This window comes from Haliaeetus albicilla, chromosome 15 (assembly GCF_947461875.1).
Source record: "Haliaeetus albicilla chromosome 15, bHalAlb1.1, whole genome shotgun sequence".
NCBI lineage: Eukaryota > Metazoa > Chordata > Aves > Accipitriformes > Accipitridae > Haliaeetus > Haliaeetus albicilla.
Window position 1 is genome coordinate 18445534 of NC_091497.1, and position 25326 is coordinate 18470859.

Consider the following 25326-nt stretch of genomic DNA (forward strand, 5'->3'; position numbering starts at 1 on the left):
GATGAAAACCCTCATTGTGAAGTTGTTCATGGAACCCACCCCTCCGTGTTGTCAGCAGGAAGCACTTTGAAGCTTTTCCTTGGTGCTTTCTTCTCTCAGAGAGTTGAAAGAGTCAAAGTTTCTGTCCAGTGGTAGTCCAGTCAGATAACACTGGAGGTAATAACTTGCTCTGCTTACAAGGTTCCATTCATTCAACCAGAAGAGTGTCTGGTTCAGTAGCCTTTCTATGCTTCCCTTTTAGGAACAACTGTTTGATATTACTTCTAATGAAATGAATATGTGCACAATTGTTTGAAAAAAAGCAAGCGTGTATCTCCATAGTTACAGTTGTTCCTCAAGACGTGCAAATAAGCTTTCTGCATCCACCTTTCACTCACATATCTAATAAATTTTGACTTTGTGAATGTACTGAAAGGAAAGGGGGTGGCCCAGTTCATTTGCAGCCTTTTCTCTAGGTGTAAGAGCTTGTAGAACTGGGTTCTCCTGGCCAGTGCTGCTGGAAAAATACGATATCTGTTGGCCATGTAATGGAGTATACAGATAAACAGTGTAGCCCAAAAGTATTGCTCTAAAAATAAGTAGTGATATTCTATTTAGCTTTGTATATTTTAGTCAAAAGACTTTTATTTCCTCTCTAAACAAGACTAGCTGAATCTTACTTTTTTTAGTTACAAGGGTTTTGTACTTAGAGCACATAAATTATTTTAGAGTGCTTATCAAGTTCTGAAGATCCAGCTGATTAAAGAGTCATGAGACAGTTACTAACCGTGCAAAGAAGGCTGAGAGGAGTTCCATTTTCAGTTTGCAAATTTCACGCTTAAGCAAAGATGTGTATGGAAGACGGTTGCTTCCATTCCTGCTTTCTTAAAGGCTTTGAGACGTTAACTTTGGAATTTGAAAATGCCAACTCTGTAAAACTTTTTCCTTTAAAATAAATTTATTTCTCAATTTGTTTCATGTGAATGTACTTGTCTCTACATCTTGCACAATAGTATTTAGTGTTTCCTTAAGGGTAATATGGTGTTATCCTTTCATCTGCAACTTTGGAAAAAATGGGAATATACCTAGAATCATCTTTTACTTAAAGGCAGTATCACATATTTGTCATTTGAGAAAACAGCAATTTTCAACTATTTACTAGTAGTTCTTGAAGCACTTAAGAGCAGTATTATTTTCTTACGATGAGGCAGGAGAAGCACATCTACCTGTGCATCTAATTTCTGCTACATTTTGTTAACATGACTGTGCATAGGTGACATGGTTGCTGTGTGTCTAGTTAGTTTCATTGTAGGAAGTGCATGCAGCCATGACACATACTTAACAGGACATGTGCATTCCTGGCAGATAACTGTTCAAGTGCATTTGCACATTGGGAGAGCTTACATTTTTCATTACAGTCATCAGTGATTGAGGAAGGAGGGGAGACAGAGACAGGGGCCATGGGTAGACTTCCAGAACAATTAGCTTTTTTCTGCTCCTGTCCAAAAAGCTTGTGTGAAAGACAGAAGCAGTAAGTAGGCTGCTTGCTGAATAAATAACTCTGGTGGCAATATTAGCCCTTAGAACTATCTCTTGATTACTTTGGCATGTGGAGTTTAACTCAAAAGTAGGCATAAAATGTTAAAAGGTACTATATTTAAGAAATAGCCAAATTGTTAACTAAAATACTAGAAGCACGTTAAGGCAGAATTACATGACTAGGAGGAAAAATTCTGTGTTTTCAGGGTTTGTTGTTGTTAAATAGTGGTTCTGTCTCTTTGTATTTGCTTTTGTTGTTAATACCAAAAAAGCTGCAGATAGACCTTCAGAAACATTTTTTCTAATGTGCATGCAGTCTGGTAGTACACAACTGACGCTGTTGGAAGAAACTCAAAAATGCCATGGCAATTCTGAGAGCAGACATTCCTTTACCATGTCTCCATTTCACACATATCCAACATATAGTGGAAGTGTAATTCTTTTTGATGAAGGGCACCCACATTTTCAAAGGAATGCTTTATGTGTGCTGTTAAACCTAATTCTTCAAAAGCATTACTTAATACCTATACGCACTGTTCCTTTACAGATGTAAACTACATGGAGATTCATATTATTTCTGTACTCAGTCATCACTCAAAAATAGCTATATTTTCAGAACAGTAATATTTTAAAATTGGTTTGTAATAAAAGTGCTGAAATGACTTTACTGTGTCAGCAGTTTCCATGCAATAAAAAGGAATTAAAGTTTCAGCAATATGTATAAAAACAGAATTATGTTTTAAAAGATTTGTAAGTCTGCAAGTGCTATGCTGCACACTAAGTAATGAAGTCTCAGAGTTCAGATTTCCACTAATGATTATTCAGGAAAATGTGTAGAAATTATAAATATAGTTCTAAATTAACACCACCTTGAATGCTTTGAGCAGCAATCGTTTCCCTGTATCAATTTTGTTAATAAAGCAGTAATTGGTCAGAATTATCTCAGAAAGAATGTGGAATCTCCTTTGTGCAGTTATTTTCACTTAATGTGTTTTCTTTCATTTCTCTATGCTAGACACAGTGTGACTAAACTCATATATGAAATTTTTCATTGTGAAAATGCACTTTCTTTAGAGCTTTCATTGCCTGCTTTCTACACAGGTATAGGAGTTTTAATGGTGATGAGCATGTTGTCTGTGTCTCTGTCATGTTGATTTCCTGCTAGTATTAACGAAACTGCCTTCCTTTGCGACCCTGTGACCACATAGTTCAATTATAGTGTAATTGTTAGATGATATAAACATTCTGATTTCTGGAGAAGACAGTGGCTTTCAAGAAGTTAATAAATAATACACTTATTTTTCACTCCAGTGCTTTTATCTAATGCGAGGGCAGTTTGACTGTAGGAACCAATAATGCACTTCATGCTTACTAAAAGAAATCACAGAAACAATGTCTAAAAATGCATCTTAGACAAGAAACAGACGTGTGAGTAGTGAATATGGCAGCATTGTTAGAAATGAGCTGCATAAGTAATTGGTAGTTATGTAAAACAAGAGCTATATGGCCAAGTTAGAGTTAAGTAAAATCCTTAAGAAGTTGTAATTGAAAAAAACCAGACCAGGCTATGCCTATTGAGGTTTAACTACAGTGCTTTCTGTGTACTTCATAATGCTATTTTATTGAATGGAAGTGATGGTTATTAAGCAAAACTTCTGAAGTTGTTTGAATTTCCTGTTTTGCTGGTCATTTTTGTATGCTCTTTGGAAGCTTCTGCTTTAGAGGATGTGGTATTTTCCAGTGTGTAACTTTGTAGTAGGTTGTTTGGAAATAGAGTTTCTGTCAGCTTTCACATCTACTTTGATGCCACATTTGAGCTCTCTCTTACTATTCTGTGAGTTCTTTCTCCTACCTTACAAATGGCGGGGTGGGGAGTTATTTACTGTTCTTGATCTATTCATTCTTCTAATATAACTCTTTTAGAAGACATGGGATATAACTAAGTTTTGTTTATAGATGGAAGTGGAGAAAGAGGTGAGAAGGATGCCAGCAAAATCACAACCTATCCACCAGGAGCTGTCCGCTTTGACTGTGAACTGCGAGCTGTACAAGTCAGTTGTGGATTTCACCATTCAGGTAAAAACAAATAAATCAATGTTAATTATAGCGTAGAATTTTTGTTGGGTTTTGTAATGTTTTCATATGTGTTTTTACTGCTTTGTGTTTAATTTTCAATAAGGAGGTACATGGGAGTGTTAAAGATCAAAAAAGTTGCAGTATCATTTTGTAGCCTACTACCCTGTCCTTCAACAGTGAAAAGGACTAAGTATCGTGTATTGAGTTACATCAGAGCTTTTAAGCAATTTTTGAGTCATATGAAGACATCTGTATGGCAGAGCTCTAGCCCTGCATAGAGATACTAGCTGTGATGGGTTGCAGAATCTCGTATCGTGTTTCTTAGTGAAACATCTTAGTGTTTCAGTAGGGATTGTTACCTGTGCTGCTCAGAAAGGCTAACCAGCACTGGGGCAGTACCATGTTAACATGTGCATATGTCAGAAAAATAATCTCCTTGTTTGTTTGTTTTTCAGTGGTTTTGATGGAGAATGGTGATGTTTACACATTTGGATACGGGCAGCATGGGCAACTTGGACATGGTGATGTTAATTCCAGGTGAGCTGGTAATTAAAGGATGTGATTGTGTATTTCTGCACTGCTGCATAAAAAGTGGCTAAATTTCTGTTTCTCTGTAGATAGCAAGTGTGAAAACTCAGATACTGTCCAAATAAAGTCGATAAGCTCTTGTTCTGCACTTATTCCCCATAATCCCCTGGATATAGATACAGTAACAGTACTGTTGTACTGTGCAAGTAATTTGTTTAATACATGAAGGCTTCTGTGCATAGTTATTAGCATAGCTTTGATAATTGAGTTTGAAATGCTTCTGTCTCTTCAATTCTCCCTACATATGTGAGAATGACATTGAAATCTCATCAAGATTTCATTATTTCTGTAAAATACTACATATGCAATAATTCAAATAGTACAATGTTGTAAACCTAGATTAACCTGTTTCTGTTACACCATTATCAGTTATGATAAAATTCTCATTTTTGTTTTGTTTATTATTAATACAAAATTAAGTCACTAAGCTTGGATCTCAGCTGCATTTTGTAGACACTTATTTTGGATGTCAGCATGAGTGTGATGTGTGCTTTCTTTGTGGTCAATGGAAAGAGAGAAGTCAACAGAGTGTGGAGAGCTATTTGACTAACTACCCACTACTTATCTACTTTAGGTATGCTAAGTAGCTCTGTAAACTTTATGGGCTTGATCTCCGTTGACCACAGTGGGAGCATAGATAAATATAAGTGTCTTTAATGTGAAGCTCAATCTCACCCTTAGTATCTCATCCTTACTATCTTACCTACTCACTAAAGTAAAAAAATCAGTGTTCTGCCATAAAAGGAAATGTAATAATGTTGTTCTTTGGCCATGTCCATATAACACATAAGACAAGGGATTTTGAATAGTAGGAATCATTGAGGCTTTGTGTATGTCCAGTAATGCCCAGTCTCCTTATGTAAAAGGCATACAGAGTGGAGCATCCATGACCTGTCTTCAGTTTTGTCATTTCTCTTATAGCAGTGAGATGAAAATTACTGAACATCTATCCTCCTAATCTCTTTGGAGACTTCCAAATCATTTCTTTTGTCAAGTTTCTGAAGAAATCTTCATCATCTTAAAACTTTCATTGGATTCACTAAACAAAAGGGGGAGAGGGAAGGAAGAAAGTTTACTGGAAGTGTTACTTTGTATTGACTGCTGTGCCTAATGGTAGTCTCTAAACTGTTACCCCTACTCAGTTTGCATTGGACTGGTGAACGCAGTCTGTGTTTCTGCCTATGGTAGAGCCGTATCACAGATAAGTACTCTGGTTTTCATTCCTGGAAATTCTTGGATACTTGTTCCAAGCTACAGCTGCTTTAGCTGGCAGTTCAAGTCACTGTTAGAATAAGGCCAGTTTCTGTCTTAACACCTGAAGAGGTACAAACAGCAGTGGCATTTGTACTGGTAACTTACTGTCTACTGTTTCCAGCATTGAAATCGCTTGGCTTTTCTGAAGGCATCGGAGCTATCTGCTGTATCTGTCAGAATTTCAGGTAGTAAACCCTACATCTGTTGCTCATTTAGACAGAAACTGGATGGAGACCAAATGTAGTTCCAAGTGAGATCCTAGAAGAGAACATGAAACATCCTGTGCCAAAGGATAGTGCTTGACCAGGCCTAGAAGCTGAGGAGGTACAAGTGACTTGGCACTGACCTTTGTATCATTCTACAACAGACCCTAGAGAGTGTCTGGAAAAAGCCTTGAAGAAATTTGGACTATGTCCTGTGCATGAGAACTGGCTGTAGTACTATATTGCTGTTTAGCACCATCATTCAAATGATAATTTCCTCATTGATGTACTTCTTTTTCCAGCTTTAAGTAGAGATCTCTACTCTGTCCTCACAGTAAGGGATTCAGAGAAGGAAACAGGGAGTCCTTATGCAGAGTTCCACCTCAGTTGGGACGCAGTGGTGCTCAGATGGCCAGCTCCAGCCAGGTCAGTGGTATGTCAGTCATGCAGTGTGTCACATTGCCTGTATTGACCTCAGGAAGAACATCAACTTCTGAATCCAGGAGCTGATACTCCACTGTGTTTCTGGGAGAGAGAGAGAGAGAGAGGGGAGGGGAAAAAAAAAAAAGTAATATTTAGGCAGCCTAGCTAGTATATCTAAGTATGGGGGCCCCTGAGAACAAGAACTGTCAGGTTAAATGCAGGAACTCTCATTTTCATCTGAGGGAGCCATCGTCATTGCCAGGTGAAGCAATGATGGAAGTTCCTGGGCAGCGATTGATGACTTACCCTTTCAGAGACTTCTATCTTGCAGTGTGAAGATTTAGTGGTGAGACTATTTTTAAAAAGTCTTGAAAATGCTTAACTATTTTGAATTCTGTGCACCTATCCAGACATGTCTTTCTCCTTAACTAAGGGGATTCTGGGCTCCTCTGTTAGACTATGGTAAACACCACAAGTTCTCCCTCCTAATTCAGTAGGAATGAGGCATATCACATGCCTTAGAAGGACTTCAGACTATGTTTTATGCACACAAGGAAACAGCAGATGAACAGGACAATGTGATTCTCAGTAAACCATTAATAGAACTGAAATGGTGTGGAGGAACAAGCAATATGCACAAGGTAGTGTTATTTTTTTTCTCCAGCAAAGACTTCAGCCATTCACAGATGGACCCCTTAAAATGCAAGTAATCTGGTTCCTGGGAGGCCATTTTTTCCATATCAGTATGCTGGAGCCATTAAACTAGTCTGCGTAGGCTTTCTGTTGTAAAATCCACAGTGGTAGATGTTGATGAGCTGTTCACTACATGAAGGATTTGTCAGTCTCTGCTTATATTCTCAAATTAGATGCTGGTGGATAGAAACTCAGTGGAAGAAAGAAATGCTTTGCAGTATCTAGTCTTGGTGAAAAATAGCATGTCTTGTATTCAGGTAAGCAAAGGCCTGTTTCTTGCTGATGCTTCTTTCAAGAAGCTGGGACTTAAAACTCCAGGATCTTTCTGTTATTGTTCAAAATTTGCCTTCATTTCTTGTACCAACTGTTGACTTCAGCACTACGTTAGCAAGCACATGATCTGGCAGTCAAGCTCTAGAAATGGAATGACTGAAGTAAGATAATCCTGATGTGATTTTGCTTCTGAAGGTTCAATAGTAACTTAGAAGAAAACTGAGCAGACCTTCCACAGACAATCAGCTATGTTCTATTTGAAGACAAAGCATAGAGACTATATCCTGTTAATATGTCTAGAAAAAAATGTGTACTATCATATCTGTTTGGGACCGTGTTTCTACGTGCATTGTCTGATTATTTTACTTCAGTGGTGGAGTGCAGGTCTTATTTACATCTTTTCACCAAACTTCCAGTTATCTCTAAAAGCTAAAAATCTCCATTTTCTTTTTAACTCCATACTGTCCAACTCTGCCTGCAACTGACGGAAGTTAGGACTGGTTCCCTTTTACCTACTACACAGCAGCAGCCCATGGTGAATCTGAATTTACAGCACCACGGTCAGCTGCCCCAAGTGACATCTTACTGGACCTGGCAGCCAGCTGTTGGCTGGATGAGTACCACGGACAGCGATTGTTCGAACAGTTAATGCAGGACGAGTTTTCAAACACATCTGCTCCCAGAAATGCTTACCCTTCAGGATAGAAGTGGGTTTCAGTGTGGACAGCCAAAATGCATTTGGACCTTCTGCAGGACCCTGAGTTAGCTGATGCATGTATATCTGCTGCTTTTCATTCAGCAATCTTACATTTTCCCAAGGGGTCTCAGGCTACTTTCTGTATAGTTGAGGTTGCTCTTTTGTGATTGACCTGTGCCAAGTACCTGTGTCATGTCCAGAAGCCAAAGAATCTGTGAGTTTGACACCAATGTGTCCTTCAACTCCATCCCAGAAGAATACTTACTGCTTCCTACCATTCAAATGGAGAAACCCTGGTTATCAAAACTTTTGGACAGAGTCTCTCAGACTCTTAAGTGTCTGTGCTGAACTTTTCTGTGTTGAGTTTCAGAGGGATAGGGAAATACTCAATAGTATCACAGGTTTTAAATTCCATATACATCAGTCAAACTGGCTTACTGTATTTTTCCAAATCCCTCCTCCTTTTATGAAGTGAAAACTATTTTTCTGTAATTTTACTTTATTTTTTTTACATAGTTAAATGTCTTAAACTTTTTCTTGTTCATTTCTTTAGTTGATACACTGTAGTTGGCCATTCCAAAAGCTGGGTGATCTTAATAAAAGAGCTGTTTAAGAGGATACCATATTACATCTCTCTACGTTAGTTGCTTGTCCGGTTTTGCTCTGCTGCTGCCAAGGGAATACCATACACAGCATTCAGATAAAATTGCTGATAAATTCAATTGCCAAAACAGAAAGATAAATAGTTCTGGTGATAACAGCTTAGCTTTTATGCATCAAAGAGATGAAACGTTCACTTTGTTTTTACAAGCATAGTATTGATAATTCCATGCCTGCAGCTATCATAATTTTGAGTGAGAGAAAAAAAACAGTAATAAAAATATTTCCCTTTAACAGAAATGGTTTTGGATTAGTTCTTAACTATGTTTTGTTTCTGCTTCAGTGCCCTTTTGAGCTTCCTTAAAGTTAATGGGAGGCAAAAGTAATGTTTCTTCTGTTTTTAAAATGTTTCATCATTGGTGCTGCTAAACTTTGCTCTGTGTGTCTGTGTGTAATCTTAGTGATGTCCAAACCCATGTGCCTATAGACCAATAAAGGCTTCTAAATTTATGAATGTCATGTTATGCATCCTCTACCAAATTTTATGCTGCCCTTCAGTCTCTCCATCTCCACTAGAATCACTCATTGGAAGCTACATTCATGAAGGAATAATTTCTTTCTGTATACTTGTTTCCCCTCCTTCAGGTCATCAGCCTATCTTCATGCTGCATTCCTCTGTTCCACATTTCCATATGTTCACATCTTCCCATCTACCCTTTTCCTTTCCCTGTTGAAAACATGATGCCTCTCCTTCCTACTTTCTTGACTCCTGTTTTACCTGCAATTCAGCCAAAATCAGAACATGCAGTTAACCCATCTTCTTGCATATCAGCTGCTAAACAATTGCTAGGTAACTGTGGGCTGACACCTTTTTTTTTTTTAATCACAGCTTGTTCTTATTTTAGATTAACCTGCTTTTGAAAGTGTGTGTTTAAAAGTACGTTTATATAGTGCCGCTGTTCTCTGGGGTTAGAGTTGCCAAACATAATGTTATTTGGGAATAACTTGTTCTTCAAATTCACAGTCTTTCTAAGTCCACAATAAATTTGAAGTCTAGGTAGACATTCATTATGGGATTCAAAGTCTGGTACAGTTCTTGAGGGCTCCTGTTCACTTTGGGATTGAGATAAAAATTTTAGTGTCTTATACTTCTTTCTTTTTGTCTTTTCTGCTGTTTCAATTCTAAGTCATCGCTTCAAGTTTTCTTTCTTTGCTTCTTGACCATCCTATCGGGTTTTTTTCTTCATTTTTACTGGAATGGGAAATTTATTTTCTTATACCTGTCCATATTTGGGAGGCACATGGATTAGACTTTTTCAGATTTTTCTGGAAAACAGTTTGGAGAAGTTTGTTCTTTCTTTCTTGAGTCTATGACTTTGATGGAGAGCAGGTTTTTTATGCTTTATTCTCCATTAGAAAGCTGATGGAGGTGGGTAGACCTTCTCTTTCTTTTATAATTCCCTAGACAGTGATCTCAGGAGGGCTGTATCAATATTGCTTCTGGTAATTGTACTAGGATACCAACCATGTAAGGCTTTGATTGCTTCATAATGCAAACAGGTTTTTGAAGTGCTTAACCAGCGTCCTCACAACAGAATTTTTTTACTGCTACAGTTCATTGCAATATAGTTTATATACATACTTATACACACACACACATATATGTTAGTGTAACTGCAGTAACATTAATGTAATCCTACAATTAAATATTGACCATTTTTATTCTGTGCTAATTTCTGAGTTTAACTGAAGAGAGGGTACTTGATCTGGTCCCTGTAACAAGAGACCATAAACTTAAATATCTGGTACAGTCTTTTATACCTTTATTCACTTAATATGCAAGTTGTTGCTTGACTCTGATTCCGTATAGTATGTGAACATAGTGAATATATTTCACAGTGATCGAAATCCTTATAATACTAACGTATGTGTTAAATGTTGCATAAGCATATATTGATACAAAATTAATTTATTTTTATATAGGGGATGTCCCACTTTGGTGCAAGCATTACCAGGTCCTAGTACACAAGTTACTGCTGGGAGCAACCATACAGCTATTCTCTTAATGGATGGCCAGGTTTTCACATTTGGAAGTTTCTCAGTAAGGAAATAATAATAATACTTATGGGAATAAGCTAGTAGTTAATGTATAGTCCAAAGACCTTTCAAAACTGCTTGTACTTGCTCATATAGAACTACTCATGACTTCTGCATATCTTTTGTGTCTGTTATGTTTAAAAATGCAACCTCTAATATTGTTGTGGTTAGAAAAGCATGATGCCAGAAATTCTTGGTGGTTTTTGTATTTTAATTAAGATTGTGATTTAAAACTGTGTTATTTTATAAGGTGCACCAGTTTTCTCAAACTCTTACTGTTGCAAGCTCTGCTGCAAATAAGTATCTATTGCATATTCTATTACCTGTCTGTCTGCATTCATTGGAAGAAAATAAGTGTGCTGTTTTCTTTCATAGAAGTGGCAATGGGTTGCAGAAGTTATGCTTACACTTGAGCGGAAATTATTGCTCAGTATAACACAGCATAACTCTGGTACTCTTCTTTAATATCCGCATGACATATATTGTCCTATGTCCACGTGGAATCCATTCTTATATTCACTGAATAAGCACTTCAACATCATTTAGTTCCCCTTCATCCTGACTTTAGGCCTTTGTGCCTCCTTGTCTTGGCAAATACCCCCCTCACTACAATCTTTCCAGAGTCATCTCTTGGTCGTGCTTTCCCACTAATGTCCTTTTGGCAAAAGCTAGAGTATAGGTATTGAGCTATTTCTCTATGCTTTAAAAACGCTGTACTGCCAAACACAACAGAGGAGAAATTGCACCTTTTGAAATCCATCTTTCTACAAAAAATTAAAAAAGGTGAAGACTCAAATTTTAGAAGCAGAAAATCATGTTTTGAATTAAAAGTGTGCCACAAGATGGCTCTTTGATTAGGTAATATTTTGTTGTTTTTCAGACTTTCAAGAGCTTTGGTGTCCATGTTTTTGTCAAAAGTGGCTTGGACACATAAAAGTTTAAGCTTTGTTGACTTGCAGTGAAACTTAGCTCCTGAAAAAACAAATTCACTGTCAGAAATAGGATTTAAAAGCCTCTTTGTTGACTGGGGTTTTTTCTTTCTCTAAAAGAAAAAATAAATTCAGACCACCTGTTCTCTGCATCTGGCTTTAACATTGTAATGCTTGAAAGTTTGTTGAAAGCTTCATAAAGTCAAGACAAGCTCAAAAGCAAGTGTGTTTCTTGAAAATGTCTTCACTAAGTTTACTTACATACACTGTTATGTAGAAAGAGTGATGAGTAGCATGCTGGACAAAGGGTATTTGCTGTACATGCATGTTTCTTCTCCCTTACCATTTTAAATAAAAAGTTACCTTGACTTCATTAGCCTGCAATGAATTTCCTTTGCCTGAGTGAGGTAGATGGAGTCTGAACAGGTTTATTGCAGCAGTTCTTACTACATACTTAAGTACAGTATAAGAACTGTTGGTCCATCTCTCAGTAACTAGTTGTACACAGGAGATAAGGCCCTAGGTCTCCAGTTCAGGATGTTAATGAGCATGTGCAGAGGTGCTTGGTTTTGCACTTCATGTTCTTTTTAGCTCAAGTTTGATGTGCTAATTGATTTCTAGGTACTTCTAAGAGGTATTTGCTCTGTAAGACTTACAGTCCATGTAATTTCAGAATTGAGTGGAATTTAGACTGTCTGAATGTGAATGTAGATTCCCCCCTCTCCCCCTCCATTAATTCATTCCTTGTCTATCACTGAAGTTATTCTGATATTGAGTATTGAAAGAGAATAATGCTTTTATATTTTACTCTGAAAATGGAAAGGAAGGTTATCTGTCATGGAGAGTTTGAGTTGAATTTAAAAAAAGAGTTTACTCAAAAACCTAACTGAACAGGGAGAAGAATATCTCTCAATATCTTGTTCCTTGTATTTAAATGTGTAACACTTGACTTAGAGTAGCCATTGTTTTTTGAAGGTAATTTTGTGGTAGGCTATCTCTTCCACATAATTAATTTTGTATGTTGAAACTGTTGAAGTAACTTTTTCATCTTTGAGACTTATTGTTACTATTACTTACTAATTCTTGCATTCTCTTTATAGAAAGGGCAGCTTGGCAGGCCAATTCTGGATATGCCCTACTGGAATGCAAAACCAGCACCTATGCCTAATATAGGCTCTAAATATGGACGCAAAGCAACATGGATTGGAGCGAGTGGAGACCAGACTTTTCTCCGAATCGACGAAGCTCTCATTAATTCTCATGTGCTTGCTACATCAGAGATATTTGCAAGCAGGCATATAATAGGCAAGAACTCTTCTATAATATTTTAAATGCTTATAGAAGTATTGGAGAAAAAATAGCTTTGGTCACGTGAACAGTAGGACAACAAGTCAAAAATGTAAATGGGGGAATTAAAATATTTTAGCTTTGTAGTTATACTGCACATGGTGGTCCTAGCTCCTTTAGAAATCAATTTTATTAAAAATAGTAATGTAAAAGTCTAAACTTTCTTGCACTTAAATCTTACTATGGTTTATTTTTTGCTGTAGCAGTATAACTGTTCTTCTCTACTACATTAGTGCTTCATGCATAGAAAATGTCACGTAATGAGTAGAGTCTTCATGGTTTTCTGCTCTTTTTTGCTCCCTGATATAGGTTTGGTACCAGCTTCAATATCAGAACCTCCTCCTTTTAAATGTCTTCTGATAAACAAAGTAGATGGCAGTTGCAAAACATTCAATGATTCTGAGCAGGAAGACCTTCAAGGTTCTGGCGTGTGTCTGGATCCTGTCTATGATGTTATTTGGAGGCAAGTGTGGATTATAGCGATTCAAGTTGTACTATAGAAATATTTTAAAAAATATTTTGGGAGGCTGGAGATTTGATTATGCTCCTTTCCCTTGTAGATGAAAAATAATTTTTAGTCTTCCGTGTATCTTTTTTCACATTTTTTGGATGATTTGTTCAAGTAAGCCCAAACCAAACATCTTCTCTTGCCCAAATTTTTTTGATTTCTTTTCTTTTTTGCATCATTTTCATTCCAGTATCCCAATCTATTCCACTTATTTACTCTTTTTATCTTTCCCTTACTTTCTTCCATCTACTTAACACTTCACTGAATAATTCTCTTGCCAACTTCCACAACCTTGTGTCTTAAATCTTCATCCTTCTCTCAGGCATTAATGGTTAAGACTTGAATAGGAGAAGGGGTGGAGTAATAGTATGCTTTTTAGTTTTGACGTTTGGGAGGTCAAAACAAAGAAACTTATTTAGATGACATAGACATTCAAATTATGGTTGTAGTGATTTCACAGTCTTTGGGGTGCTTGCTTTCAGTGGAGTCTTTGAGCAGGCATAGATCATAAGCCCTCATTCCAAAACAGAATCATAATATCTAATTCTTCTATAATGATTTAAAAGCTATGTTAGCCAGGATTTGGGAGAGAAATTTGAACTGTCATCTGAATGCAAGTGATGGATGATGTTTAAACTGTTTGAAGACTTAGGCAAAACAAGAATAATCACAGTTAGAATAAAGCAGGGAACCAACTAGTCGGCATTCACATGGAAAACACAGTATCATGTAGGATCATATCTTTAAAAGATCATTGTGTCCATAGGCTACTTGCATCCTACTTTGGATGTCTTCATCCAAAATTGAGATTCAAGAACTTAATAGCCACTTAACACTGAAGCATGCGTATTTGCTAGGCACGTTCCTTTTTGACATCTGAAGTTTCTTGGATGGATGTAGTTCTGCATTATGCACATCCCCAGGATTGTTTGGATCTCATTAGCTAGGTGCCACTTCTTACTTAAATTATGCTGAGATTTGAAATAAGGAAGAGTAGCACCCACATCCCTTAAAGCTCTTGGTCATGATACTATCAGCATGATTAAACACACCGAAAGACTCAGTTTATGAAAAATGCAGTTATTGATGGCCATGGGAAAGCAGCAAGTTTCAGAGGAGAAAATGTGGTGACGCTCAACTTGATGTAGCACACTAAAATGGTTATTCAGATTGAGGAAGTTCAAAGTGACATGTTAAAAATATTATTAGGGGTAAACATGGGTTGAGTTGTTTTATTGTCTTGCAAAATTTTGGGGACTGTAGAACTAAATCTAGAGCTTAAATACTTAACTGAAGAATGGATTATTGGAGTCTGTGTAGGTTTATTTCTGTGTTATATCCAATTGTTTAATAGAAAATATTAGAACAGTCTAAAGAAGAAACATGTTCATGAATATGTGTATTAGTAGTTAAATATTTGGTATATAAATTATCATTCCTGGGCATTTTTATTCATGCCTGTTTAAATGAAGGGGACAGTTTCTCTATACAGAGAGACAGCATTCTTGATTACATAGATTTTAAGAATTTTCTTCAGACCTTTATGACTTTTTCAGGTGGTAGTGAAATTCAAGTGGTTAAATAATTTCATATGTGTTTGTGTTTGTATAAACTTGCACACTGATAACTTGTTGAAATCCCGAATACATGTGGTGTCCTATAATATTTTTAGTTAAAACTATTTCTTTCTCCATTAATTAGACCATGTTAGCCCCATTTGGATTTTTAGAACAGTGTACAAGTGAAAATTCCTTTTGTGCTTATTAAGAACACTCCCACAGACCTATGTCTTCTAACTGTTTCTTCCTTTTGCATAGTGATATCAAAGACTTCTTTTTTTTTTTCATTTTCTTTTTCTCCATGTTAATCTATAGTATAGAAAGTCTTTGTATTCCCTTGTTTATGCTGCCCTTTTCTATAATCCCTTAAAAACTCACAAGGTGATGTTCTCCATTTAAAAAAAACAAAATATGTTGGATTTCTCAAGATCTTTTTACTCTTATTTGAAGGTGAGTAACTCTTACTTTCACTTGGCATCGTTATCACTTTTTAGCACATCTGCCATTATATCTACTGCTTTGCCTAGTTATTTCATGCTTCTTAATAAACTATACCATTTTAATATTTATTAGCTTTGAAAAGTGTCCAACATTTTCTGAAATTTGTAAACCCATTATATGACTGTTTGACTTGAAGTACAATAAGAATATTTTTGTGTCTTTCCATTTGCTAGTGTGTTAACCTAGTAAAGTTTATATGTATTTGGTGTAATGATGTTCAATTTTAAGAGTTTGTACTAGCAGATCTTCATTTTATGTTAAATAGCTTATAAAATTTAATCAGTTAGATTTTTGTATTTTTTTAGTAGGTAAAAGTTTTTTTTACTCTGTTTTGTCTTGCTCTAGGTTTCGACCAAATGCTAGGGAACTGTGGAGTTACAATGCAGTAGTTGCCGATTCCAGACTTCCCTCAGCTCCAGACATGCAATCCCGGTGTAGTATTTTGAGTCCAGAACTTGCTCTACCAACAGGTTCCAAAGCTCTAACCACCAGATCTCATGCAGCTTTGCACATTCTAGGTATACATTTATAGTTGATGAGTCAGAAGCTTAGATGAAATAAAGAAACATTACTTAAGGTATAAATGAATTGTAATCTAACAGCTTTCTGACTTTTTTGAGTTAAAATTTTACTTTGTATTATTTCACCATCGCTCTTAACACTTATGATCTGGCTGATATGCATTAATTTAAATCAAAATAGTTGTCTTCTGCCATCTTAATGATGCTAGAGGATTTTAGAGTTCTGATGGAACCTGCTACTAGAGGTCAGCATAATAAAGTAAGAGACTTTCCTAGATGATCTTTTTGGACAGTCTGCAGAATAAATTCAGTAGTGTTAAGTTAACCTCGAGTCTCCAGAAGACAGGAAAAAAAGTGCTTTTATATAAGCTTTTTTTATTTTAAAGTAAATGCAGTATCCAAAATTAGAATTTACTCTGCAGTTTTGTGTAACAGGGCACTAAGAGTAGTATGATTTCCTTCTGTAGTCTAAAAAGCCTACCAAAACAAAAAATAATCCCACTGTGTTCATGTACAAACTGGCCATATGCAACATACCCAATGCTCCAGAGTGCAGTTTTGGAAGTTATTGTAGCTCACTGATTGTGACGAGTGATCAGTTCCTTGTCCTGCTTTCTTCATTGTGTGTTAGAGATGTGATAAATTTTAACTTAAACAGTACTTTTTTGTGTCTGAGTCAGAGTAAGGCACGTTAGGTACCCATGCATATGAAACAAAATGCCTTTTATGAAGGCTCTCAAGTCTGCCCATAATTCAGTTACTACTACAACTTTTTTTTGGTAATATGGGAAATGTAAAAAGGGGGAAAAAAAAAAGGTGTTGCTGTCTATTTACTATTGGAAGAGTTGCAAAGTAGGTTTAATTACATTTCTTGGTTATTCTGGAAAATGAATAAATTAAATGAAATCAATCTTCAATAGTGAACCTTTAGATTCTACAGCAGTGACCCCAGATCTAATCAAAGCTATAACAATATTTGGTAGCATATGTGTGGTTTAGGGACAGAACAGTTAGGTTGCTTTGATCTTTTTAACTAGTATTCTTTTCCATTTCACTGATTATAATCAACAGTAAGACATTTTGAGTTCTTTTGGTTTTGCTTTCTTTTAGGTTGTCTTGATACTTTGGCTGCTATGCAGGACTTAAAAATGGGTGTAGCAAATACAGAAGAAGAGACTCAAGCAGTGATGAAAGTTTATTCTAAAGAAGACTATAGTGTTGTTAACAGATTTGAAAGTAAGTACACAGTAAAATTTTATCGCACAAGCTGATCAGGCTTGTGGAATAAAAGACCAAGATAGATTAACTATTTTTCTTGGGTTTTTTTTCTTCAGGTCATGGAGGAGGCTGGGGTTATTCAGCCCATTCAGTAGAAGCTATCCGTTTCTGTGCTGATACGGATATTTTGTTAGGTGGTCTTGGTCTTTTTGGAGGTAGGGGTGAATACACTGCTAAAATAAAGGTAAGTTAGTTTTATTTCTTGATGAATGAGTGGTTTACTGTCTATTAAAAGCATTAGTAATAGAACTACAAGAAGGGTTCTCAGTGAGAAGTAATGAACCTTATGCAGGTAAGGTGGGTGAAGTAGAGATCTGAGAATTACTATTCTTAATTGTCAAGAATTGGCCCATTCCTACCTTCACTAAATGTTATGCCATCTTACAGGTGTTTTGAGCAGATATGGTAGTGGATTGAATGGTTCTGTGATCTATTTACACAAAGCTCCGTCTGCAGAAAATTGGTGCTGTGGGCTTCAAGTTAGAATCACGTCCTATGTCAGGATACATGAGGCACTGCTTCTTGAAACCAGTAAAAGAGTGCTTATCAGTAGCTGAAATTTCTTTGGTACATGCTTCCTACTTTCCCTGCCACTTCTTTCTCAGACTGCTCTCTGGATAGCTTCTCAGCTGGGATTCTTCAGCTGAGACTGAATGGCAGAAAACATACTTAACTGCTCTGTACCAAACATAAGGATGATTAGGGCTGGAGCACATGCACTGATTTAAAATAAATAAATGGCTTTGGATAAAAAAGCTCACACAAACACACAGTGTGATAACAGAGCTCTGGTTTCTGATAAGTAGCTTCTATTCCCACATTTAATAAGGATTTCGGAAACTCCCTGAAAGACATTGTAAAGGAAGGATCTAATATCTGTCTGAGATTTACATTAGATGTGTATATTCAGAATATGTTATTGTTGTTACTTGTCATTTAGTGGGTTATTGAGTTTTCTTTTTCTGTTTTCAGATGAATAGGTATTAAGGTTTGGTTTAGGGAAATGGATGGCATATGCTTTAGCAGTAACATTTGCATAAGACAACAGGAGATCCAGAATAAGTGGTTGTACTTTATCTTAGTTTAACACAATGACTGAGAATTGTAAATGTTTAAGGAAAGCCAAGAAACTTAACAAAAAAAAGCATGACTAATGTTTAAATACTAGAGGTAGCAATCCTATGAAAGCACTCTAGTATTATTTTTTCAATTTGTTTCTGGTTGTCTAGGATTAGTTTATAGCAAAGATAAGATTTGCCAGTCCTACCACAGATAAACTGTGTATTAAATTGGCATTTGCATGAGAAGTCATAGACGTGTATTGTGGTCCTTCTGCAAATTCATCGAACTGTAGAAATTATTTTTGACTGAGTAAGAAACCCAAGTTCTTTTGAAAAGGGTATCGTCTTTTGTCCTAGTCACCACCTGTTTATGACACTATTGACTAGCTCTGCTAAACAGTCAAGCTATCCCTTTCCGCAGAAGTTGAGTATATCTTCAGTGCATTTCATCCTGTGACAGAAAGCCTGCACCTTCTGCCCAGCTTTGCCTTTTTTTTAGATGCTCTGCATTTGTCTTGCAGGCAAAATTTAGGGAGTTTCTCCACTAAAGAATATATCTAGGCATAAGGCTGGGAGGTCAGTGTCAACTGCTATTTTTTAACAGTTAATAACATTACAAAATCCTGACTTCCAGATGGGTATTTGCCTGTCAGTGATAGTAACTAGCAATTACTTTTGGGAAGGGTAAAGAATAGTAGTAATAGACAGTTTCCAAAAAGACAGAGAAGAAAAAGTGGTATTACAAAGTTCCTAACACCTAAAATGTGTTTTTACCTTTTTTCTTACTCCATCAGTTGTTTGAATTGGGTCCAGATGGGGGAGACCATGAGACTGATGGAGACCTTCTTGCTGAAACAGATGTCTTAGCGTATGATTGTGCTGCTAGGTAAGATATTTTCCTTACCTACTTCTACCTGCTGCTTGATATTTATTTTTACTTTCTTCCTACACATTTTAAAATCACTTTAAATACCAACAGATATCTACATCATTAGAAGTTTTTAGCAAGTGATGTAAAACTTACACTCAAACAAAGTGTGTTGGGTAAAGTAGTAAAACACCAAATACCTCACATAGCCATTATGGTACTAAATTAAAAGAAGGAAAAATAATCTCACACTTGCTCTTGTATAAATCAAAGTCAAATCACATATTTGTCTGATGAGAAGACAAGACAAAACATTGCAGCAGCTCTTTTTAATACTTCTATCAAAAGGATGCTTTCAAGCACAAATGGGTATTTGCATTAAACAACTCATCATTAAACTTACTGCAATATGGAATTATCGTAACCAAAAGAAGGGTTATTGTGCTTCAGCTCATTAAAATACAAGCAGTTATTGCTTGAAAGATTTTGTGCATATGGATGTGGTTAGCCATGTTTTAGCTGCTTTTTCATTCCCTGTTATGAAATAATTTAACATTCAAATCATCAGTGACTAATTCTTTTAGGTTTAATTCTTATGTGTCAATACTCCTAAATATATATTCTATTACTTTCTTAAATATTCATGTGTAATTCCTAAGAATTTACGTATGAGCCCGTCATTTAAAAAAAATTTCTGAAATTGAATTAAAAAAATATAATTAATACTTGCAGTATTATATAGTAAATGTAATAGTGTTTGTGTGTGTTAATTTAACTTAATCTATCTGTACTCTATTTGGCATTTGATATCTGATTGTTTCAAAACGTAAGATCAAGCTAGACTTAGGCATTTGTAGGTCCTTGTGAATTATTTTTTTTTAATGACTACAATATTTTTCAATGAAATATTTTTAAGTTTTGAATATAATAGATAATTGAGATTAATAATTCGTTCCATTCATTTTCAATTTTCTGTTATAAGCAGGGTGTAATTCATTAAAGATTAATCTAGAAACTAATTCACATATATCTTTTCAAAATTTACTTCGCCCAGAGAGAAGTATGCAATGATGTTTGATGAACCAGTACTCCTACAAGCTGGCTGGTGGTATGTAGCCTGGGCAAGAGTGTCAGGACCTAGCAGTGATTGTGGATCTCATGGACAGGCCTCTATTACTACAGATGATGGGTATATTTTTTTCTATTCTTTTTTAACACAAAAGAAGAGATCTAATATTACTTGAATAATAACCAGTTTATTTCTCTTTCAGTGTTGTATTTCAGTTTAAAAGTTCCAAGAAATCAAATAATGGTACAGATGTTAATGCAGGGCAGATCCCACAGTTGCTATACAGGTAATATTTTGCCCTCTGTTTAGAACAATTTATTGACATGTTTTTTATACAGAAGCCCTGTTAAAGTAAGCATATGTGTTATGACATTATTATTGTATTAAGCTAAGGAAATCAGTATCTGAAAAATTTAGGGAAAGCTTAGTGTCTTTGAGAAAAGTAATAAATCCATTATACCAACATTTATCTCTTTGCAGTTTTCTTGCATTCTTATCATATGTTCTGAGTTTTTCATTTAGTTCTGTAGAGCCTCATAATTTCATCTAACATGCTTCATTTTTTTGCTAGTTTGGAAGTACTCTATTTAGTAGGCCTCAGTTTAGGTGCAGTATACTATCAAACAGATTATTTTAATGAAGAAAAAAACGGCAATGAATTGTGCTTTACAATAAGTTACCATAAATTTATTATTCCCATGATAATTGTTATGTAACTCTGTTTTAAGAAGCTAGAACTCTTTCACTATATTGCTAATATATGTTTTTCAGATTTCCTCAGATATATACAAGACCTAATTTTTACATTTTATGTATATATATATTCCCCCTTGCCCTGTGTTGATTCTGAAACTTGGAATCTCTTCATACCAGTTCTCTTGCTATGTCCTTTCTAAGCATGTCCTTTTCAAGGTGTCCTCTATAAGAACAGCTCACTTTTGCCAGTAAGCTTTGTGTCCACAGATATTTATCTCTCCAGAGGAAGGTTTCATTTTGACTGATGCACATAAAGTTCTGGCATAACCTATTAATTGTTAGGGTGATTTCGGTGGAGGGATGGCTGTAGCCATAGACCAACAAGCTTTGGGGTCTCTGAAGGAAGGATATGGCTGAAGACATATATTTTTACTTCCACAAAACTAGTGTTCTTTAAGGAGTAACATTTCTAGTCTTAAAAATGCCATGTGAAGAAATACAATAAATACTTGTAACAATGTAGTATGTAATTAAATCTCAAGTTTATTATCAATTGTCAGAATTCTGCCAGTTGAAGAGAATTCAAGATATTTGATTACTGGTCTAGAAGAATTAGGAACTGGAGGAAGTTATGGTGAAATTGAAAATTTTTTTGATAATTACCTTAAACTTTTCTTCTGCTTTTGTTCCACTTGAACAATACAAACAGTAAAAACTGCTAAAAGTAAAAAGTGCAGATTTCAAGTCAGTTCTTAAATTGTTTTTCCAGGCTGCCAACAAGTGATGGCAGTACGTCCAAAGGAAAACAGCAAACCAGTGAACCTGTGCATATTTTAAAGAGATCTTTTGCCAGAACTGTCTCAGTGGTGAGTATTATCAAGAATCTTCTGCGTTTCCTGGAAGTTTAGAAAACTGAAAGACGTACATATGGAAATAATGATTTTTTTCTGTCTGCTTTATTAAGCAGAAGTTAGGTACGCTGATATATAGAACATGGTATTTTTTTTTACTTTTTCTGAAGATTTCAGATTTAAACTTAAATCTAAGCTAAGCTTGGTATTGACCGGAGGATGAGAGCCTGGAAATGTATTTTGTTAACAAGGTTGAGCTACTTAGTTTTGGGTTTTTTTCTGAGGGGGGTGGTGTTGAGTTCATTCTTACTGGTTGTATTTAATGTACAAACCTTACTCCCTGCCAAGAAGTTAATATTAGCAGGCTTTTTAGAGTTTTGGAGGAGCTTTACTATATGGTCTCTTCCATGGCTTTTAAATTACTGTCATTAATAGGTCATTGGTGAGATTCATCTACCTCTTGGATGCATTCCAATATACACTGACGATCAGATAGCATTTAATTAAATTTTGATAAGCTGAGGTAAGAAGTATGAATGGGCACAGTGAACTGCAACTGTTACTAGAAGATAGTCTGCAGTTCTTCACACACAAGGAGGTTAGTCAAATTTTGAGGAATACTGCATTAAGTTGAAATGCAACATTATCGTGCAGGATAAGGCCAATTCCGTCTTCATGATTTTGAAGTCCCTTCCTTACCTGTTACAAGCAATGATTACATTATTTTCAGTTCCATCCTGGTTTATATTTTATACTGCATTACGTGTACTGTCAGTATTCTCAACTGATAGTTACACTGAAGTTATTGCCTCCATATGGACACTCAGAGTTCAATTTTCTTAACCAGCTTGCTTTCTCTCATTTATGTATTCTCCATTTCTTCAGTATTCTCTGATGATCAGGATGATCTTCTGTTGAGGTTTCTTCTAGAAATGTATTAGCTACATGATTTACAATTTTAGTAACCATCGATATATTAATAGCTACTTTTAATAAATGTGTGCTTAAAAATATTTGCATTAAGCTATGAACTGCTATGGTTTTTAATACTTCACATTGTATTCTCCCTCTTCATTATCTTGCTGCTGTTATCCCTCACCATAGATCTGAATTGGGATAAGAGGAGAGTTTGGGCTTTCTGGAGCATTAGGGATTTTATAACTAACTTTGAACAATCAGCTTGATTGTTGCAGCTTGACAGTATACCTGCAGCTTGAAGGTATTCAATACCAAGTACTTGTAGTTTGCCTTCTGAGATACAACTTTATGAAACTATCAACCACATTTAATAATAGTAGAAACAAATTTTTGGACAAACAAAACTTTTTTTTTTAAATCCTCATATTTCTTGTGGATTGTCATGTGCTTCTGTTGAACTTTCAAGTCCCGTAAATGTGATATAGTTCCCATGATCCTGCAGATCATAACTGTTTAAAAACAAAGCAAAGACAGCCCAGTAAGTCTTTACTGCTATGACAAGAATGTATTCTGTTAAAAGTTGGTATTACACTATTCATACGCAGACAGAGCAAGTAAAATTTACTGCAAAATTTGTATTACAGGAGAATACAAACAGTTGTTAGTTGTTAAATAACTGAAAGACTTCCACACACTTAATATTATAACATATGTTATAAATTGCTTTTAGCATGGTATTATAGTGAGGTGTTCCCTAGAGTCTCAGTCCTCTTTTTTATTCTCAAGCAAATAGGATTTGTGTGTTGTGTGGTAGATGTGTATAGATATAAATATGTTTTCATAATAAACATGGGTATAGATGCTCTTTCCTTTCATCTTATACTGCTGCTGAAACTTCACTTTTTGTTTTTAACACAAAATCTGTCTTCTGTATCCTTCATACCCTGAAATAGGAATGCTTTGAATCTTTATTGAGCATTCTTCACTGGAGCTGGACAACACTGGTGCTGGGAGTTGAAGAACTTCGTGGACTTAAAGGATTCCAATACACTGCTACTCTTTTGGATTTAGAAAGGTTGCGTTTTGTGGGCACTTGCTGCCTGAGGTTGCTGAGGGTCTACACCTGTGAAATATATCCAATATCAGGTATTCCTCTTAATTGACTTGTTTCGTGTTTATCAGCAAATAACAATCTACAGGACATTCAAAATTTGTTCTAAGTATTCATGTAGGATATGCTATAAGATGAAATTTCTTGTACAGATGGTTTTGTTGGAGCAATTTAGAGACTTGCTGTCAGAAATGGGGTATTTGCAATTGTCTGTATAACCAAGCATCCAACACCACATGTTTACACTAACTTGTGTGTATTTTAAAGTTAATTTCTTGTTTGGCTTGACAGTTGAGTTCTTTGGACTATTTGTATCCTCTTTTTTCCCATTTCCGTACATAGTAGCTGCTTTGGTGGTGAGCACAATTCAAATCTGAAAGACAGTATCTGGTTTTCATGCCTGTAGTTTAACAATGCTCATATTAAGATGCAGCATATATTATGAAAGACCAGAAAATTGGAAGTTTCTGATGTTCAGGTTTCTTCAATGTAGTTTAACACCCTTCACTGTTTTCCTTTTGAAATTATCTTCTCTGAATATAGATTCATCAACATTGCTAAATTCTAGCTGTTTTATTTGCATGTAAAATGTGCATTTTAATATGAAAATCTTTCATTTGTTGTACATTTAACACTGCTCTTTGTGTAAACTTCTAGCTACGGCAAAGGCAGTTGTAGAAGAAACCAGCAAACTAGCAGATTGCATTGGAAAAACTAGGACCTTGCTGAGAAAAATTTTATCTGAAGGAGTTGATCATTGCATGGTGAAGTTGGACAATGATCCACAAGGATACCTCAGTCAGCCTCTCAGTCTTTTAGAAGCTGTTCTTCAGGAATGCCATAATACATTCACAGCTTGCTTTCATTCATTTTATCCAACACCAGCTCTGCAGTGGGCATGTCTTTGTGACTTGCTCAATTGTTTGGACCAGGTACATTAAAATGGCATAAGTAAATATTATAACTTCACTTGCCCTTTTGCTCAAAGAGAAGCCAAGCAGTATTTAAAACCTGTATTCCTTTTCAATGTTTATCCTGGTTTGCAACTTGAATTCTGCTGTAGTTTGGTCTTTTTCATAATTGGGTTTTGGTTGGGGTTTTTGTTTTGTTTTTTTTAAAAGTGTCCAAGTTCAAAAAGAGCCTAGGAACTTCTGTCTCCCTTAGCAGTAAGATTCTCTCTGGGACAGTGAAGAAAATTTGTGGTGCTGGTAACTGTCAGCACCTCCTTTTTTGGTGTTGAGGCCATGCCTTAGATGTGATTACTCTTGCTGCACATTGCTTGGGAGCATACATGTGGCATTTTTATACTCATCACTAATATGTGAATAAGTTCTCATTATTGTATGTTATAACAGTGTTCTGATCCAGCAAAGTACTTAAGAAGCTGGCAGTAGTATTCTGTAATCAACAACTTCCTTCTAAGTATCTTGCTTAGTGTGAATGAGCATCCCACAGCTAAACAGGGTAGTTGCTTCCTTGCATTGATTGCAGTAAGATGTAAACAATTTGCTGCTTTGGATGAAAATGCATTTAACATATTAAAATTCAAGGAAGAATCAGTTCTTTAATATATTATTCTGATTAAATTGTTTGATTAATTATATGAAGTGCTTTGTCTCCAAAGGGTGCCATAATTTCAAAAGTAATTTTAAATGGGTTTATTATTTAAAACATGTGGACCAAGTTT

At 35.7% G+C, this 25326-nt stretch overlaps 1 protein-coding gene across 17 annotated transcripts in view; it reads left to right on the forward strand.

Moving 5' to 3' along the window:
* Positions 1-25326, forward strand: part of MYCBP2 (MYC binding protein 2) — a 201252-nt gene that overhangs the window by 74336 nt on the left and 101590 nt on the right. For 16 of the 17 annotated variants that reach the window (XM_069802496.1, XM_069802497.1, XM_069802498.1 and 13 more), the window contains 14 exons: positions 3475-3594; positions 4050-4131; positions 10309-10426; positions 12452-12656; positions 13008-13161; positions 15612-15784; positions 16898-17023; positions 17122-17249; positions 18921-19012; positions 20049-20183; positions 20266-20349; positions 21529-21625; positions 23482-23674; positions 24297-24571. In XM_069802496.1, coding sequence (XP_069658597.1) covers positions 3475-3594; positions 4050-4131; positions 10309-10426; positions 12452-12656; positions 13008-13161; positions 15612-15784; positions 16898-17023; positions 17122-17249; positions 18921-19012; positions 20049-20183; positions 20266-20349; positions 21529-21625; positions 23482-23674; positions 24297-24571 — 1982 coding nt within the window. Of the gene's footprint in view, positions 1-3474; positions 3595-4049; positions 4132-5941; positions 6066-10308; positions 10427-12451; positions 12657-13007; positions 13162-15611; positions 15785-16897; positions 17024-17121; positions 17250-18920; positions 19013-20048; positions 20184-20265; positions 20350-21528; positions 21626-23481; positions 23675-24296; positions 24572-25326 lie in introns of all 17 variants that reach the window. The other variant, XM_069802512.1, reaches the window with a different exon arrangement.